Source organism: Panthera leo, chromosome B4, assembly GCF_018350215.1.
Source record: "Panthera leo isolate Ple1 chromosome B4, P.leo_Ple1_pat1.1, whole genome shotgun sequence".
NCBI lineage: Eukaryota > Metazoa > Chordata > Mammalia > Carnivora > Felidae > Panthera > Panthera leo.
The window spans coordinates 55,287,441-55,304,330 of NC_056685.1; the positions used below are offsets into that span (position 1 = coordinate 55,287,441).

Genomic DNA, 16,890 nt, shown 5'->3' on the forward strand with positions numbered 1-16,890 from the left:
GATGTTCACTAACTATACTCCACTATTCCTTGCAGCTTCTATCTTGACATTCAGAGCAAACTCAAAGTGCTCTGGTAGAAATGAATATTAAAAAATTATTCACAACTATGTCACACAACATAACAGCATTATGTGATGCAAACTACAACAGGTTTGTAATAACAGACCAGGCATGACTCTTGGCTATGCGACTTTGGATATAGCTAGAGTTATCACTGTAGAAGTTTCTTCATCAGTGGAATCAGTAAACATATTATCTTCTTTTCATTTTGAAATTTCTAGGAATACAATAGTTTGCTTAATATAGGTGTGCTTGGGACACATCATGGATGATGTAATTTTCTGATGCAAACAGTTTCATCTATAATATGAACTGAGATTAATGTTTGGCACACAATCATTCAATCAATATTTACAAATGAATAAATAGATGCTAGGGTTCTGGAATACCAATGGTCTGAAACTTAGTGATTAGTTCAACTTTTATACACATAGATGATACACATTTGTTTGTCTTCTTAAATACAAATGATTTCTGGCTGACTGTAATCTCTAATATTCAAGTCTTGAATTCTGGTAATTAAACAAAAATGATTAGATACTTACTCTGACCCGAATTACATTGATCTCCACAGCCATCAGGAGTCCATTCAAGATGACCATCATGCCAGTGATGCAGAAACGCAAGTCTGATACTCCCCAACCAGACTGCCAGTACTTGACTAATTTTATGGTTTTTGTAATAAAGGCCATTACCCAATACAGAAATAGGGCTGGAAAAATAAAAAGGAAAAGGAAAAAGATGCATTTTTTCCCTGATTTTAAAAAACTTCATTGAAATTTCAATATAAATATCATGCTCTTTAAGAACAAATATAATTTTAAATATTCTATTTCCACATAATTTTATTTTTTAAGAAAACAACATATATGGAGTTTTGAACTAAAGGTATGGTGATGACTTTAAAATGCTAGTGCTTCTGGACGCCTGGGTGGCTCAGTCAGTCCAACTTCAGCTCAGGTCATGATCTCAAGGTTGGTGAGTTTGAGTCCCACATCGGGCTCTGTGCTGATGGTGTGGGGTCTGCTTGGGATTCTGTCTCCCTCTTTCTCTTCCCCTCCCCTTCTCCCTCCCTCTCTCTCTCAAAATAAGTAAATAAAACTTTTTTAAAAATGCTAGTGCTTCCACTCTGATTATATGTAATAGATGGACAGATGGAAAGAGACATGTAAATAGGAATAACCTACACTCCGGAACTTATGTGTAATTCTGTAGACTTTAAAATTGCTTTGATCTCCTGGTCTTGTTTTTTGTGTTTTTTTCTTATGAAGCCTCAATTATATTATATGAAGAATTCACAAGTTGTTATCTGTGTAACCTATCCAATAGGTAATCTAATGGTATTATGCTGGAATTATTATGGAATGCATATAGCTTTATAATGGGGTTTCTGCTCTCCAGATAGCATTCAAGTAGTAACTCATCTCACCCAAATGGTTTAAAATACCACAGGCCTCCACAAAGAGAAGAGAAGAACAATGATCCTACAGAACAAACTCGACCTTAAGTAGTGGGATGAGAAACGTAGGCATCTATACCATCTCATACCCACAGCCGGCCTTTTATAGCAAATATGAGATGGGCACAGAGACTTTCCTAGGAATAAAAGGCTCAGTATACTTCACACTTTAAATAAAGGTCAGTACAAATAAATATGGGATGAGAAAGAAGAAATCCAAAACACATATGAGATGATCCATTGTACAGCACTTACCAGAATTATTAAAGTTTAAAGGTGGTCACAACTTCCTTAGAAAAAGAATTGAACACTGGCATATAAGCTCATCATCTATCTTGTTTTAGCATAAAATGAAAAGTGCCAGAATAGATTTAGAAAGAAAAAAAAAGACTACATGCTAACTAAAGATATTCATCTTAAATATAAAGAAACAGATAGTAAGTAGATGGAAAAAGACATACAATGAAAACAGTAAACATGAGAAATCTGAGTGGCTATATTAATATCAGATAAAGTAGACTTAAAGACCAAGAGTATTATCATAAAAAATACTAACCTAAAGGGATACATGCACCCCAATGTTTATAGCAGCATTAGCTACAATAACCAAATTATGGAAACAGCCCAAATTTCCACTAGTGGATGAACGGATAAAGAAAATGTGGTATATATATTCAATGGAATGTTACTTAGCCACAAAAAAGAATGAAATTTTGTCATTTGCAACAACATAGATGGAGCTAGAGAGTACTAATCTATGTGATATAGCTCAGTCAGAGAAAGACAAATACCATATGATTTCACTCATATGTAGAATTTAAGAAACAAAACAAACAAGCAAAGGGAAAAAGAAAGAGAGAGAGAGGCAAACCAAGGAACAGACTCTTAACTACAGAGAGCAAACTAATAGTTACTAGAAGGGAAGCGGACAGGGGAAGGGGTTAAATAGGTGATGGGTATTAAGGAGGGCACTTGTGATGAGCACCGGGTGTTGTATGTAAGTGTTAAATTACTAAATTGTACACCTGAAATTAATATTACACTGTATATTAACTAACTGGAATTCAAATAAACACTTGAAAAAAAGACAAAGTGTATTACCAGAAATTTTGAAAACTTTTAATAATGACAAAGGGTCAGTCGATTTTTCAGAGAGACACAACAATAAAAAAATACACATATGCCTAATAAAGATTTAGAAGATCTGGTAGCTATCAACCACTTTGAACTGTTTGATATTTATAAAGCTATATAATACTTAGTATTATAAAAATACACCCAAACACCTGCAGCATATACATTCTTGTTAAGTGCATGGTCCTGGCATAGGCTACATACTTAGAAAACAAGAAAAAATAAACTTAAAATGACAGAAATCATATAACATATGTTCTCTGATCACAATAAAAATAAATTAAAAATCGAGGACAATAAGCATATTGATTTTCTATTGCTGCTAAGCAAATTATGACAGGTTTAGTTAGCAGCTTATACCAACACACAATTATTTTCTCACAGTTTCCATGGGTCAAGAGCCTGGGCATGGGTCAAGTGGGTTCTCTGCTTCAGGGTCTCACCAGACTGCAATCCAGGCCTTGACTAAGGCTGGAGTCTTTCAACAGAAGCTCAACTAATTTGATGTCTTCATCTTTGCCATACTCTATTGGCTAGAAGCAAGTCACAGGTCCCACTCACACTCAAAGGTAGAGAATTATACAGGGTATGAACACCAAGGACAGAGGTTATGAAGGTAAACTTCAAGTCTTTCCACACAATAGGATATCTATAAGTCTCCAGATATTTGGAAGTTAAACAACATAGTTGTAATTGACCACATGTTAAAGAAGAAATCGCTAGGGAAATTAGTATTATAGCTAAATTATAATAAAAATACTACATATTAAAAATTTAAGGATTGCAGCTAAAACAACACTTAAAGGAAAATTTATGGCTTTAAATATTTATTTTAGAAAAAAAAGATCCAAAATCAATGATCTAAGCTTCCATCTTAAAAACTAGGGAAAGAAGAAGAATGAACAAAATAAAAGGATGAAAATGATAGAGATAAGAGTAGAAAGCAATGAAATAGAAAAAAAAATAATTGAGAAAATTAACAAACCCAACCAAGCCAAGAAGGTTGATTTTTTTTTAAAGATCAAGAAAATTGCTAATTCAGCTAATTCCCCAGCTAGACTGATTAAGAAAAAAAGGAAATCATAAATTGCCAGTATTAGGAATGAAAGAAGAATTATCTCTACATATCCTGTATACTTAAAAAGGATAATCAGCGAATATCTTGAACAACTTGATGACAAATAAAAAACTTAGATGAAAGGGAAAATTTCTTGAAACCTGTAACTTACCGAAACTGACATGAGAAGAAATACTCTGAAAAGTCTATGTCTAATAGAACAGTAAGTTTATAATTTAAAATCCTCATTTAGATGACTAGGCAGGCAAGAAGGACATATGCCCATAATAGAGAGTGTGTACTCTGAATAAAAGAATCAAGATTAAAAAGAAAAAAGAGAGAAAAGGATTTCTAAACCCTGGAAAGACTGAATCTAGCAGAATGCAATTTACTGTGCATAAATGCAAAGCTTTATGTTTAAATTAAATATTGTATGTGTGTTAATAAATAAATACATAAATAAATAAATAATAAAAATAAATAAAATCCTCACTTAGTTAAAACTCCAGGCCCAGGAGCACTTGGGTGGTTCAGTTCATTGAGTGACCGACTGTGGTTCAGGTCATGACCTCATGACCTCATGGTTTGTGAGTTAGAGCCCTGAATCTCGAATCTCCTTGCTGTCAGCCTATCAGTGCAGAGCCCTCTTCAGATCCTCTGTCCCCCTCTCTCTGCCTCTGCCCCGCTTGCACTCTCTCAAAAATAAACAAACATTAAAAAAAAAATCTCCAGGCCCAAATGATTTCACTGATGAATTATTTTGAACATTTAAGGAAGAAATAAAATTAATCATACAAAATGTCTTTCAGAAAATAGAAAAATAGAAAAAACTTTCCAATTCATTTTCAGAAGCCAGTATAACCCAGCATATGAAAACCTGACAGACATTACAAGAAAATAACAGACCAATATGCATCACAACATGGATCTAAAAAAACTTAGCAAATAAAATCTAGCAATATATAGCATGGATAATATATCATGACCATGTGTAACATAGCCCAGGAATTCATAGTTACTTTATCATTTGAAAATTCAAGTAATTAATTTAGTACATTAACAGAAATATAATTGTCCCAATGGATGCAGAATAAAATCTTTAATAGAATTCAACATCTATTCATGATTTAAAAATACAAAAACAAAAACAACTCTGAGAAAGCTCTGAATAGAAGAAAACTTACTCACCTGATAAAGGTCATCTACGAAAAGCCTATAAATAACTTTATAATTAATTATGAAATGTTGATGCTGTTTCCCCTAAAATTGGACACCAGACAAAGATTTCACTCTCCCCATGTCTATTTTGCATTTTACTGGAGGTCCTAGCTAGTACAATACGATGAAAAAAGCATAAAGTTTGAAAAGAAATAAGTATAACTGTATTATCAGATGATATGTTTGTATATATAGAAAATCCTAGGAAAACTATAAAGCAATATTTAGAAGAAAAAAGAGATTTTCCAAGGTTTCAAAACATAAGGTCAATATACAAAATCAACTGTATTTCATAAACATGACAAACAACTGGGAAATGAAATTTAAAATACAAGTCTATTTATAATAGCAATGGGAAAACAAAAAAAGCTAATGATAAATTTAGTAAGACATGGAAGACCTCTACCCTGAAAAATAGAAAACACTGCTAAGAGAAAAAAAAGAAGACTTAAATAAATGAAGAACTGGTTGTGAAATTCAATATTGTTAAAATGTCAATTCTCCTTCAAACTGTTGTAAACATTCAGTGCAATCCCTATCATAATCCTACTGAAATTTTTTGGGGAGAGAGTAGAAATTGACAACCTGATTCTAACCATATATGACAATACAACAGAACCGGAATATCCAAGGCAATCTTGGGAGAAAAGCAAAGACAACAAGTTGTATGGTATGCTATATGATTTCAAGACCTCCAAAGCAATAGTAATCAAAACAGAATAGTAATCTTATAAAACTCACAAATACATCAAAGGAACAAACTATAGAAGCAAGAAACAGATCATACAGATCATACTTAAATAGTAATTTGATTCAATATTTTACAAAGGTCCCAAAGCAATATAATGAGAAACGGAAAGTCTACCTCACAAATTATGCTGGAATACATGGATATCCGCTCGGGGAAAAAAAAAAAAAAAAGCCTTGGCACCAACCTTACACCACAATTAATTTTAAATGGATCATAGTCCTAAAAATAAAAACTAAAACTATAAAGCTTCTTTTAAAAAAACACACACACAAGAGAATGAGGGAAACATATTTAGAGCAGAGGCAAAAATCTCTTAGGACCCAGAAAGCAATAATTAGATGTGAAAAAATGATAAATTATGCTACATCAAAATTAAAATCTGCTCACCAAAAGACCCAGTTAAGTAAATGAATGTGCATGCCACAGACTGGGAGCAAAATATTCTCAAAACATAGATCCAATGACATACTAGTATCTAGTATGTACAAAGTACTCCTGCAACTCAATGAAAAATGCGCAAAATATATCAAAGAGACACTTTACAAAAATCACAAATGACTAATAAACTTATCAAAAAGTGCTCAACATCATTAGCCATCAGGGAAATGCAAACTAAAACCACAATGAATTATCGGTACATACCCACCAGCATGGCTAAATTAGAAAAATTAAATCATCAAATGTTGGTGAGCATGTGGAAAAACTGGAACTCCTACACATTATTAGTGAGTATATAAATTAAGCCACTTTGAGAAAAGAACTTGTGGGTTCTTAACAAAACATAAACATTTACCTACATACCCTATGACCCAGCAATTCCACTCTTAGGTATTTACTCAAGAGAAATAAAAGCATATATCCATGGGTGCCTGGGTGGCTCAGTTGCTTAACTTCTGACTCTTGATTTCAGCTCAGGCTATGATCTCATGGTTTGTTGGATGGAGCCCACATTGGACTCTGTGCTGACAGCAAAGAGCCTGCTTGGGATTCTCTCTCTCTTCCTCTCTTTCTGCTCTTGCCCCACTCATTCTTTCTCTCTCTCCCTGTCTCAAAATAAATAAATCGCACATGAATGTTTATACCCGCTTTTCTTCCATGATAGCCAAAACCTGGAAACAGTCCAGATACTGTTAAGAGAACGGAAAACTGTGGTATATTTATACAATGGAATAATACCCAACAATTATAAGAAAAAAATACTGATCTGTAGTATGTTATGAATGAACCTTAAAAAATCATGCTGAGGGGCGCCTAGGTGGCTCAGTTGGTTAAGTGTCTGACTTCAGCTCAGGTCATGATCTCATGGTTCATGAGTCTGAGTCCTGCATCAGGCTCTGTGACAGCTTGGAGCCTGGAACCTGCTTCGGATTCTGTTGTCTCCCTCTCTCTCTGCCCCTCCCCCACTTGTGCTCTGTGTGTCTCTCTCTCTCTCAAAAATAAGGAAACATTAAAAAAAAAGAAAAGAAAAGAATGCTGAGAGAAAGAAGTGGTTACACAAAAGAATTTATACTGTATGATTCAATTTATGTGAAGTTCTAGAACAGGCAAATCTAATCTTTGGTGGAAAAAAATCAGATTAGATTTTGCCTCTGTGGAGATGAAAATGAGAATTGACTGGTAAAGGGACACAGGAAAACTTTCATGGATGATGGCACTGTTCTGTATCATGATATGGTTATACAGGTGTGTGTATTTAGCAAATTAAAATTTCTATACTTAAGTATGCAAATTTTATCTCCCCAAAAGAACTGTAGAAAAATTTTAACTCTAGTTAATGATATGCATGCTGAAATAATTAGGAGGTAAAGCATATTAATGTCTGTAATGTACTTTAAAATGTATCCAAAAATAAGATGGCTGGATATAGGGATGGAAAGATGTAGACATGTGATAAAATAAACAGAATAAATTGTAAACTGAAGAATCTAAGTACATGAGTATTCTCTTGTTTTTGTTTTTTTTTCAACTTTCTGTATATTTGGTGATGTTCATAATATAATGTTGGGACAAAATCAGTAGTTTTATGATCTGAAAATAAGTGTAATTTTTCTGGGCCCAAATATTTCTCTCCTAAAATAATGAGAAACTTAGACTTTTATCTCTGTAAGTCCATCCAACAATATGATCAAATTGTGCCCTCTGTCTTGTATTTGCTCTGATCTCCAAGCCAGACTCTGATCACATCTCCTTCAAAATATTATTAAGATGCATATTTCCCTTCTAATTATATCTTACAACTCTTATATCTTATTCATCATTAGTTTTTCAAAAACTTAAATGTCTAGCATATTGGATATCCAATGGTATGTATATATATTTTTGCTATTGCTGTTAAAAATTTCACTCTTTTTCTTGGCATCCTCATAAAAAGATTTCTGTGATAGCATCTGCTTATCATGTTGTACTAGACGGCCTTCTATTAAGATAATTCAGACTTTGACAAGCCTTTTAAATTAATATTTAACCCAGTCTACTTATTTGTGTTAGACTGCCTTTGCCCAATCATCTGATGTGGTGCAACACAATTAAATAATCAGTATTTCCCACTAATACATTTAAAATTTTAATGTCCTCTGGACAGGCAAATAAAATATTTGTGGGGTTTAATTATTATTTTCACAAATTTCTATATTCATCATTGAGCAATCAGGTGAACTCTCTGAAACTTATAAAATTGTAAGCATTCATTCACACACAGATAGGTCTGCCTGCTATTTTAGGATATTCACAGGTCCTTGAAGCCGAACCATGATCCATGTTCTACACCTTCATCTTAGCTCTCTTTATGCAAATGTACCCTGAGCTCCTGGGTGGCTCAGTCGGTTAAGTGTCCAATTTCCTCTCAGATCATGATCTCACTGCTCGTGGGTTCGAGCCCCACATCGGGCTCAGTGCTGACAAGCTAGGAGCCTGGAGCCTACTTCAGATTCTGTCTCCGTGTCTCTGCCCCTCCCTTACTCACTCATTCTCTCTCTCTCAAATATAAAAAATAAAACATAAAAAATAAATAAAAGAAAAAGAAAATGTACACCGAGGAATGCAAGGATTGGTCAAAGTATTAAATACCACTAATTGGATAAGTGATACTATTTCAATGTGAGGCAAAAATAAAATTAGAACACCTTAGAGAGGCTCTTATTTCCATAGGACAAGGAAGCAAGAGAGGCTAAAAAAGAAAAGGTTAGGCATGAAGCAGATCTGAAGGGCCATGCTTTGGGGACAGTACAGTTTTCAGCATGCTGTGAAGCATACTCTGCTGCACGAAGTCCCCTGATACCTCGGCAGCAACGCTATGAAGAGTGTGACATTGCTCCTGCCTCAGTGAAGGCTGAGACCTTCCGAAAATGCCTCAGGACTCCAAGCCAGGGGCAGAAACACACAACTAGACACACCAACTTGCTGCTGGGGCAGGATGGTGCACGGGTTCAGATTCTTAAGAGTACAGCCTCTACTAGCCAGAAGGCTAGCACACCCGTCCACTTTGCTCCTGCCTCACACTAACACATCACAAGGGGCATCTGTGAACGGATGTCCTGGGGGTTGAGAGTTTTCACAGCCTAGAGCACTCAGTGTATCTTCATCTCCCCATTCACCAGGAGACTAGAGAAGAATAAACTACAGTGTTTTTCCCATGCTTCCCAGTCCCAACCCCCCACAGACAGAGTGTACTAGGAGGAAAAAAATAGTTCTGGGGTTGAGGGGGACACTTGATCATACTTACCTAAAAGCAATTTAGGAAAATTTGATGTTTCAATATTATGATAATATACTATTGATGTTGTAGTGGCGACAAATCCCATCACAGCTGGCATGAAGAGGTGGAGATGCCGTGACTCCCGCCGTCTACAGAGAGCGGTACAGTATCAGTGTCTAGAGCTGATGGTTCCAGATTCTCATTTTGTTTCCATTTGTTCTCTAAAACTTTCTCTTAATAACAAGATATTTAATATACAGAATGCAGTAGCAGTGGCTACGAGAACATGCAAAGGTAGACTCCATTGGGAGACATAATTCTGCTCAAAGGGTTTATCCCAACACAGAGGAGCAGGTACCACAGCTCAACAAGATCTTAAATACTCACAACAAAAGTAAATATGTAACTACTCCTATTCTGAAGGGCAGAACTGCTGAAATAATTTAACACCTAAAGCAAGTAAAAACTACCGGATGAATGTGAACTCTAATGTATGTGAGAAGTACACTTATTCTTTTGATGGCTTTCCTAAACTATATGGCTGTTAGTGATTTCTCCATTTCTATTAATTCGTTCAACACAAATGTGTTTGCTGTGTCCAGGCATTAGTTGTTGAGATGCAATAGTGAATGTGACAAGATATAGTGTCCATAGTCATAAAGCCCAGAGTCTGTTGGTGATACCAAGAGTAAGTAGGAAATTATCGTTCAGGTGAAGGGACTATAAGTGCATGCAGGGTTAGTGTGTAAGGAAGAGAAAGCTGTGTGAAGGAACCTGCTTCTGAACTGAGGCCCTAAGAATGAGGAACTGCTGTTCAGAGAAGGAAGAGAAGAAGACTGTTCCAGGCAGAGGATCCAGACATGTCTAACACAAACAACTCAATATGATTGAAAAGAGACCAGATTTCATTCTGAGGGTAGTAGAGAGCTTCACGCAGATTAGAAATATGACAGAACCGGATTTACGTGGTGGACAGCCCTCAACTCCATTTACATTAATAATGTAAGCTGGTAAAACATTTAACTGTTCTCAAATTACTTAAATACATTCAGACATAAACGGTATAGGGAGTGATTAGTTTGAAAGTGGGGGAAAAAGGAGCATTTGGGAAAGTCGCTTCAGAAGAAGTACAGTTGACAGTGGAAATGGAAATATGAAAAGGAATCCACTAGTCAGGAACGTGGAAGAAGAGCATTTTAAAAAGAGAGAACAGAATGTGTAAATACATAGAAGGAGGAAACTGTGTAACATGTTCAAAATTCCAAGTAGTTTAATATTCTCAGAGAGTTTGAAACAGGATATGTGGTGAAAGGCTCTGTATGCCATGGTAAGGAGCCAGAATCTAATCTTTTGGAAAATCTAAATAATTTAACAGGTAAGTGGCATGGTCAGATTTTGGGGGGTTTTAGACAAATCAATCTTGTAATAATGTGGATGATGCAGTAGGTAGGTAGTGTGTGCATCTGAGGAGAGGGGGAGAGACATACAAGGAAGAAAAGCAGTTAGCAAACTGTGGGTATAAACCAGGCAAGGGATGACAGAAGCCTGAATTAAATTTCAGCAGCAAAAACATGAAAGAAATACAACATCCGGAAAATATTCATTGTTAAAATGGACAGGACTTTAATAGTGTTAGGGTATGAGGGTGATGGTGATGGAGACGTAGAGAATAATTACCAAGGAGCCTGGATGGGGGGTGGGTAACCAAATAAGACTTCAAGAGGATGAGCAGATTGGAGAAAGGAAGCCAATAAGTTCTAGCAAGGCCACGCGGGCTGTGAAGGTGTCTAATAAACATGCAAAGGGAGTTGTCTAATAAGCCAAGTGTATGCAGAGATTTGGAACATGACCACTGATATTCCTGGAATCATTAATATAGACACAGTAATGAAAATTTTAAAGTACCATGATAGCGTAAAAGCTGGTTTAAAAACCACCTACCACCCCCAGAAATATTTCAAAACAGTCAAAAAGTAGGAAATAAATATTTCATCACTACAGAAATTAAGAAATGCTTCCAGCATTCTTTTACTACTGAATCAAAGAAAGAATTAAAAAATCACTTACATAATATTTAGGAAATTTAAAAATGAGCATACTACATATCAAGGCCTTTAAATAATGTTGTCAAAACCATATTCAGAAAAAGTTTATAACCTTAAACATATTCAATAAGAAAACATTTATAATAAATAAATTATGTAGTCAATTCAAGAGGAAAAAGAATGATAAAACATCATTAAGGAAGGCAATGGTAAAGGATGAATAAAGACAGCAACAGCCACAGTAAGGTTTTATATTTATGTTGTGGCATTTCTTTATTAGGGATTTGATGTGTGATTTAAGCATGCTAGTATCTGTATTAGGATTGCTATTATATTGTTAGTTGTTTACTTACAAACTTGTACAAGTTTTGAGTAGTGTCCCAACCCTATTCTTTTCTTAAGCTCTGTTATTTTTAGAGTATGACTCACAGACTTCAAGGTTCTGGTAGACATACATATATCACATTATAGCAGAAAATCTTTACTCAGAAAGTAAGAAAGAAAATCAAAATGCATTGATTTTGTCCTCATCATGGAGGAGAAAAAATGATTTCAAAAAAAAATACGAAAAAAATAAAAGCTTAAATGAAAACAATAATAGTGAATATTTTAATACACACTTTTAGAATTTGAAGAATTAAATAATACAAAAATAATCACCACACAGGACTTGAGTAATCTAATCAGTAAACTCAATAAAATTTTATCTCCAACAAGGAAAATAGAAAATTATTTTCTAATTCTCATTAAAAAACATATGAAATAATCAAATATTTAACTATAATGAAAATGTTAATAAGTCCCAAAATGTATTTAACAAATTACATGCTTTAATAATATATCAACCATATTAGACTAAAAAGCAAGCCAAAAATGATTCCTAGACCAAGGAGAGTAAATAAACCAGAACTACAAGCTATTTAGATAGAAACATAAAAAATGACATTTCTTATAAAAATCCATGCAAAACAGATAAGGATGTTTGTTTCAAAAGAAAAAATGAATAGCTTCAATATTTGTTTTACTAAAAAGAAAACCAAATATTCAATTTGGAAAGTCTTTGCATTGTTTCACTAATTATAATGAGCATTTGTTATATTTTAAGAAAAGAACTGTTCACAAATATTTTCTTAAATAAGAAGGAACGAACGATCAGCGGTGTCAAACGTAGTAAGTATGATAAGGAAGAAAAGGTGTACATCAAGGTGTCATTAATGTTCACTAGGATTCTTGTGGAAGCAGTTTCCAGAATAGGACAAGGCAGACAAGAAAAGAAACTAAATTTTGGAGGTCAGGAATCATTGGAAAATGACTTTTTGAGAAGCTTGGATGAAAATGGTAAGGGAAAGCAGTCTGCAGCTAAAGAATGGGAGGAGGTAACACAAAATCAAGAGTGCGTTTCTGCTTGGTTTCAGGATGGGCCTCTACTATCACCACGTCAATAAAACAAGTTTCTTCCATTAGCATACATCTTCATCATTGTTAGCTCAGCCTCTGTTCTAAGTCTCTGACTGAATCTACCCACCAATCATGAGGCTGGAAAGAAGGAGGCATCCTTGCCTACATGGTGTCAAGTTTTTAGGAAATATTGGACTAATCTATCTTTCACTTTATACACACACATAGAAACACATTGAGTTAGCTTGTATGTTAAGGGAATAAAAAATGAAGACTAGAATTGGCTATGTTAATACAATATAATACAAATACACCGAAGGGTTTTAAACAGTAATCAATAATAGTCAACTAAGCTTCTTTTTAAAAAATATTTATTTATTTGTTTGTTTATTTATTTATTGAGGGGAGCAGAAAGAGAGGGAAAAAGAGAGAGAGAATCTGATGCAGGGCTTGATCCCACGAACCATGAGATCAGGACCTGAGCCGAAATCAAGAGACGTGTAACCAACTGAGCAACCCAGGCACCCTGCCAATTAAGCTTCTAAATGCTTGGAGGCATGCGATATCTTCAGAGTCCCTGATTTTTCTTTTTATCGGAAACTAAGATGTGCATATCTATGAAAAGAACTGTCATAAAACATTACAAAATAGTTGGCTCTCTGACGAAAGTTTAGAAGTTTCATCCCTCATTAATTGCAACAGAAAAACATAAACAGATGTCAAGGAAGGTCCTGATTAGATAAAAGGAAAATGATTTCAGGGCTTTCTTTAAAAAAAAAAAAAAAACTTTCATATCAATTCTTTAATTAAAGGTGTACCATTTAGGGGCGCCTGGGTGGCTCAGTCAGTTAAGCACAGACTGCTGATTTCTGCTCTGGTCATGATCTCACTGTCATGAATTAGAGCCCAAAGCCTTGCCTCAGGCTCTGGGTGTGGAGCCTGCTTAAGATTCTCTGTCTCCCTCTGCCCCTTCCCCATACACTAACTTGCTCGCCTGTGCTCTCTTTCTCTCTCTCTAAAAAAAAAAGGTGTACCATTTAGCATAATTTCAAAATTCTATTTGATACTGCCTATCAAAATTATTTCCTATTTTTTGTTAGTATGTCATAAAAATATCTTCCCCACATTATGCTTAAATTTATAAGTAGAATTCACTATATTCTAACTGCCAAATGCAAACTGTTTTTTTTCATTCTCATAAATGACAAAATTCCAGGGCACCTAGGTGGCTCAGTTGGTTAATTTGCACACTTTGGCTCAGGTCATGATCTTGTGGTTCATGGGTTCCAGCTCCACGACAGGCTCTGTACTGACAGCTCAGAGCCTGGAGCTTGCTCTGGATTGTGTCTCCCTCTCTCTCTGCCCCTCCCCCTCCTAGGCTCTGTCTCTCTCTCTCTCTCAAAAATAAACAAACATTTAAAAAAAATAAAAAAATAAATGGCAAAATTCCTTCAAAAACATGAGCTTTATGAGAAATCCTGATTTTAAGACAGTTTTGTGTTTTGCCTCAATTTGTGGCTATATTCTCACTGGTTCTCAGACATCTTTAATGCCTGCCTCATCTACCTTTGCTTCTTTATAAAATAAACTGAAACACTTGAGAACTGGTTATATATTTATATGTAAATATATAACTCTTAGAGCTATACGTCAATATAGACAATCTTTCTATGTATATCTATGTTGGTAATATAAACATCAAACTGTTTAAAAGGAGAGAACTTTCTGCAAGGGCTACATAAGTGAAGGAACAAAGAAATAGAAAACACATGAATAAGCGCAAGCCACAGTGATCTGAATTTTTGTTATCAGAGAAATTATGTAGCAACATAAAAACACAGACAAAACACATAATTATCAAAGGCAGCAGTGCCCCCTTATCTGTGGGGAATATGTTCCAAGATCTCAGTGGATGCCTGAACTCACAGATAGTACAGAATCCTATATATACTATGTTTTTTCTTATACATACATACCTATGATAAAGTTTAATACATAGATTAGGCACAATAAGAGATTAACAACTAATAATAAAATAGAATAATTATAATAACATACTGTAATAAAAGTTATGTGAATGTGATTTCTCTCCCTCTCTGTCAAAATAATTTATTGTACTGTATTCACCTTTCTTCTTGCGATGATGTGAGATGATAAAATGCGTACATGATGAGGTGAAAGACATAGACACTGTGACGTAATGTTAGGCTACTACTGACCTTATTGACCTTGTGACAGTACATCAGAAGGAGGATCATCTGCTTCCAGACTTCGGTTGATCATGGGTAAATGAAATCATAAATAAACAGGACTACTATGAAATGAGTGACAGCTGTTGTCTTAATAAGTCATAACTAAAAAAGTTAAGCCTGACCTGGTGTTCTCTTAACTCCCATCCATATCAACATACTCAACTAGTATAGTGTAATGATAGTAACTATGTTGAATCACTTACGAATCAGAAACAATGCCTTCTGCTATTTCACAAACATGCACAAAGAGAAGAGCAAATGTAAGAATCCATCTCAGGTTATGTCCAGGAAAATGAAGCCATGTGTTGTGATGAATTTGTACTTTCGAACTTTGACTTCCCCACCCTGGAAAAAAAGAGAAGAAATAGAAAGATGAAAGTATTAATTATAATCATGGAAATAATTCACATTGTGATATCATTTGGGGGATGGGTGGTTCCTCAAACAGGAACGAGATGTGCTTTCTAGGGTAGCAATGAAAATCCTGGTCTATTTTCATTATGTTAAAAAACTAACAATTTCAATTGTTATGAGACTGCCTCGGTTAACACATTGACATTTGCTGCACTGCTCAAGAATAACACCAACTCTGGGTGGTAACATGGTTAACTCATGCTAATCAGAGCTCTTACTGACAGGTCCCTGATTTATTCAAAAGGAAACTGAGTTAATGATGATGTTAATAAAAGCAATTTGGTGTCTAAACTCTTTCAAAACATGGGATCTGCAGGGGGACTAATGAAAAAAGCCATATTTGGTAATGAAATGTAGAACTCATTACTTGAGTCAACTCAATCATATGCATATCATGTGAGAAAAATTATAACCTTTTAGTGGGCCAGCACTATTCATCAGTGGTAGTAGTTTTTCTCAAAGAAATTTTTTGTTTGTGGAGAAACCTCACATACTTCAAGAATGAATCGGGGTTTGCACTCAAAATATTGCAGGAAGCAATTTCTGCAAAAACAAATGGGACCCCTGAAGCATTCTTTGAAAAGCAAATTTATTCATGTCTTAGTTGTTCCCAAATGAACTTCATTATTGAAAGATTAGTTACATTTAAAATATTGAACTAGAATTTATGCTGTAAACTCTTGCAGGCAAGCTTTCCTTATACCTGATACTTCTTTAGGATTTATTTATGATCTCTCACTAGCTCAAGGAGCCAATATTATAGATGAACAGTCTGTTATTTTTCCCCACCTCTTTGACAATGTTCACTCTGATTCTACTTGAGTCAAATACTCTTTCGCCAGCCTGTGTTTGAGGCTCGAGATGCAAACAGACAAGACTGTCACAGTAATTGCCCTGAAGAAGTTGGATGAATGTCAAAAATGAATAATTAACTGTTGTATTGCAATAAAAAAATATATAGGCTACTTTTGGCCAAAGGGCATTGTCCTACCAGCAACACCATGTAAACAACAATTTGTGTTTTTATATATGGCCATCATAGTCCAAATATTTAGTGTCCATATCAAGAGTTGCACTGGCCTCTGCATGATAAGATATATAACAGAAATTCTTTGATCACTGTGACAATGCCAGGTACATAGTAGTCTCTCAATTAACATTTGTTAAATTAAGAAATAAAATCATACAAATTATTTTTAAACCTCCTTTTAAAGCAGATTGTTAAACTATGCTAATTTTCTTAAGAAAATCAGTCTGGTAGCTTTTTCATTTATTTTTATAAGCAACATTGTGCATGGGAGTATCAAACACTAAAATCAGATAGTGGTTACCTCTTGAAGGGTTAGGAACATAGGATGTGGGAAGAGTAACAGGCTCAGGAAATTGTACACAGAGGGATTCACTTAT

The 16,890-nt window shown here is 34.8% G+C and overlaps 1 protein-coding gene across 5 annotated transcripts in view; it reads right to left on the reverse strand.

Moving 5' to 3' along the window:
- ABCC9 (ATP binding cassette subfamily C member 9) overlaps positions 1-16,890 on the reverse strand; it is a 129,913-nt gene that overhangs the window by 106,553 nt on the left and 6,470 nt on the right. For 4 of the 5 annotated variants that reach the window (XM_042946008.1, XM_042946009.1, XM_042946010.1 and 1 more), the window contains exons 5-7: positions 15,273-15,414; positions 9,402-9,523; positions 607-773 (exon numbers count right to left, since the gene is read on the reverse strand). In XM_042946008.1, coding sequence (XP_042801942.1) covers positions 607-773; positions 9,402-9,523; positions 15,273-15,414 — 431 coding nt within the window. Of the gene's footprint in view, positions 1-606; positions 774-6,808; positions 6,838-9,401; positions 9,524-15,272; positions 15,415-16,890 lie in introns of those variants that run through there. The other variant, XM_042946011.1, reaches the window with a different exon arrangement.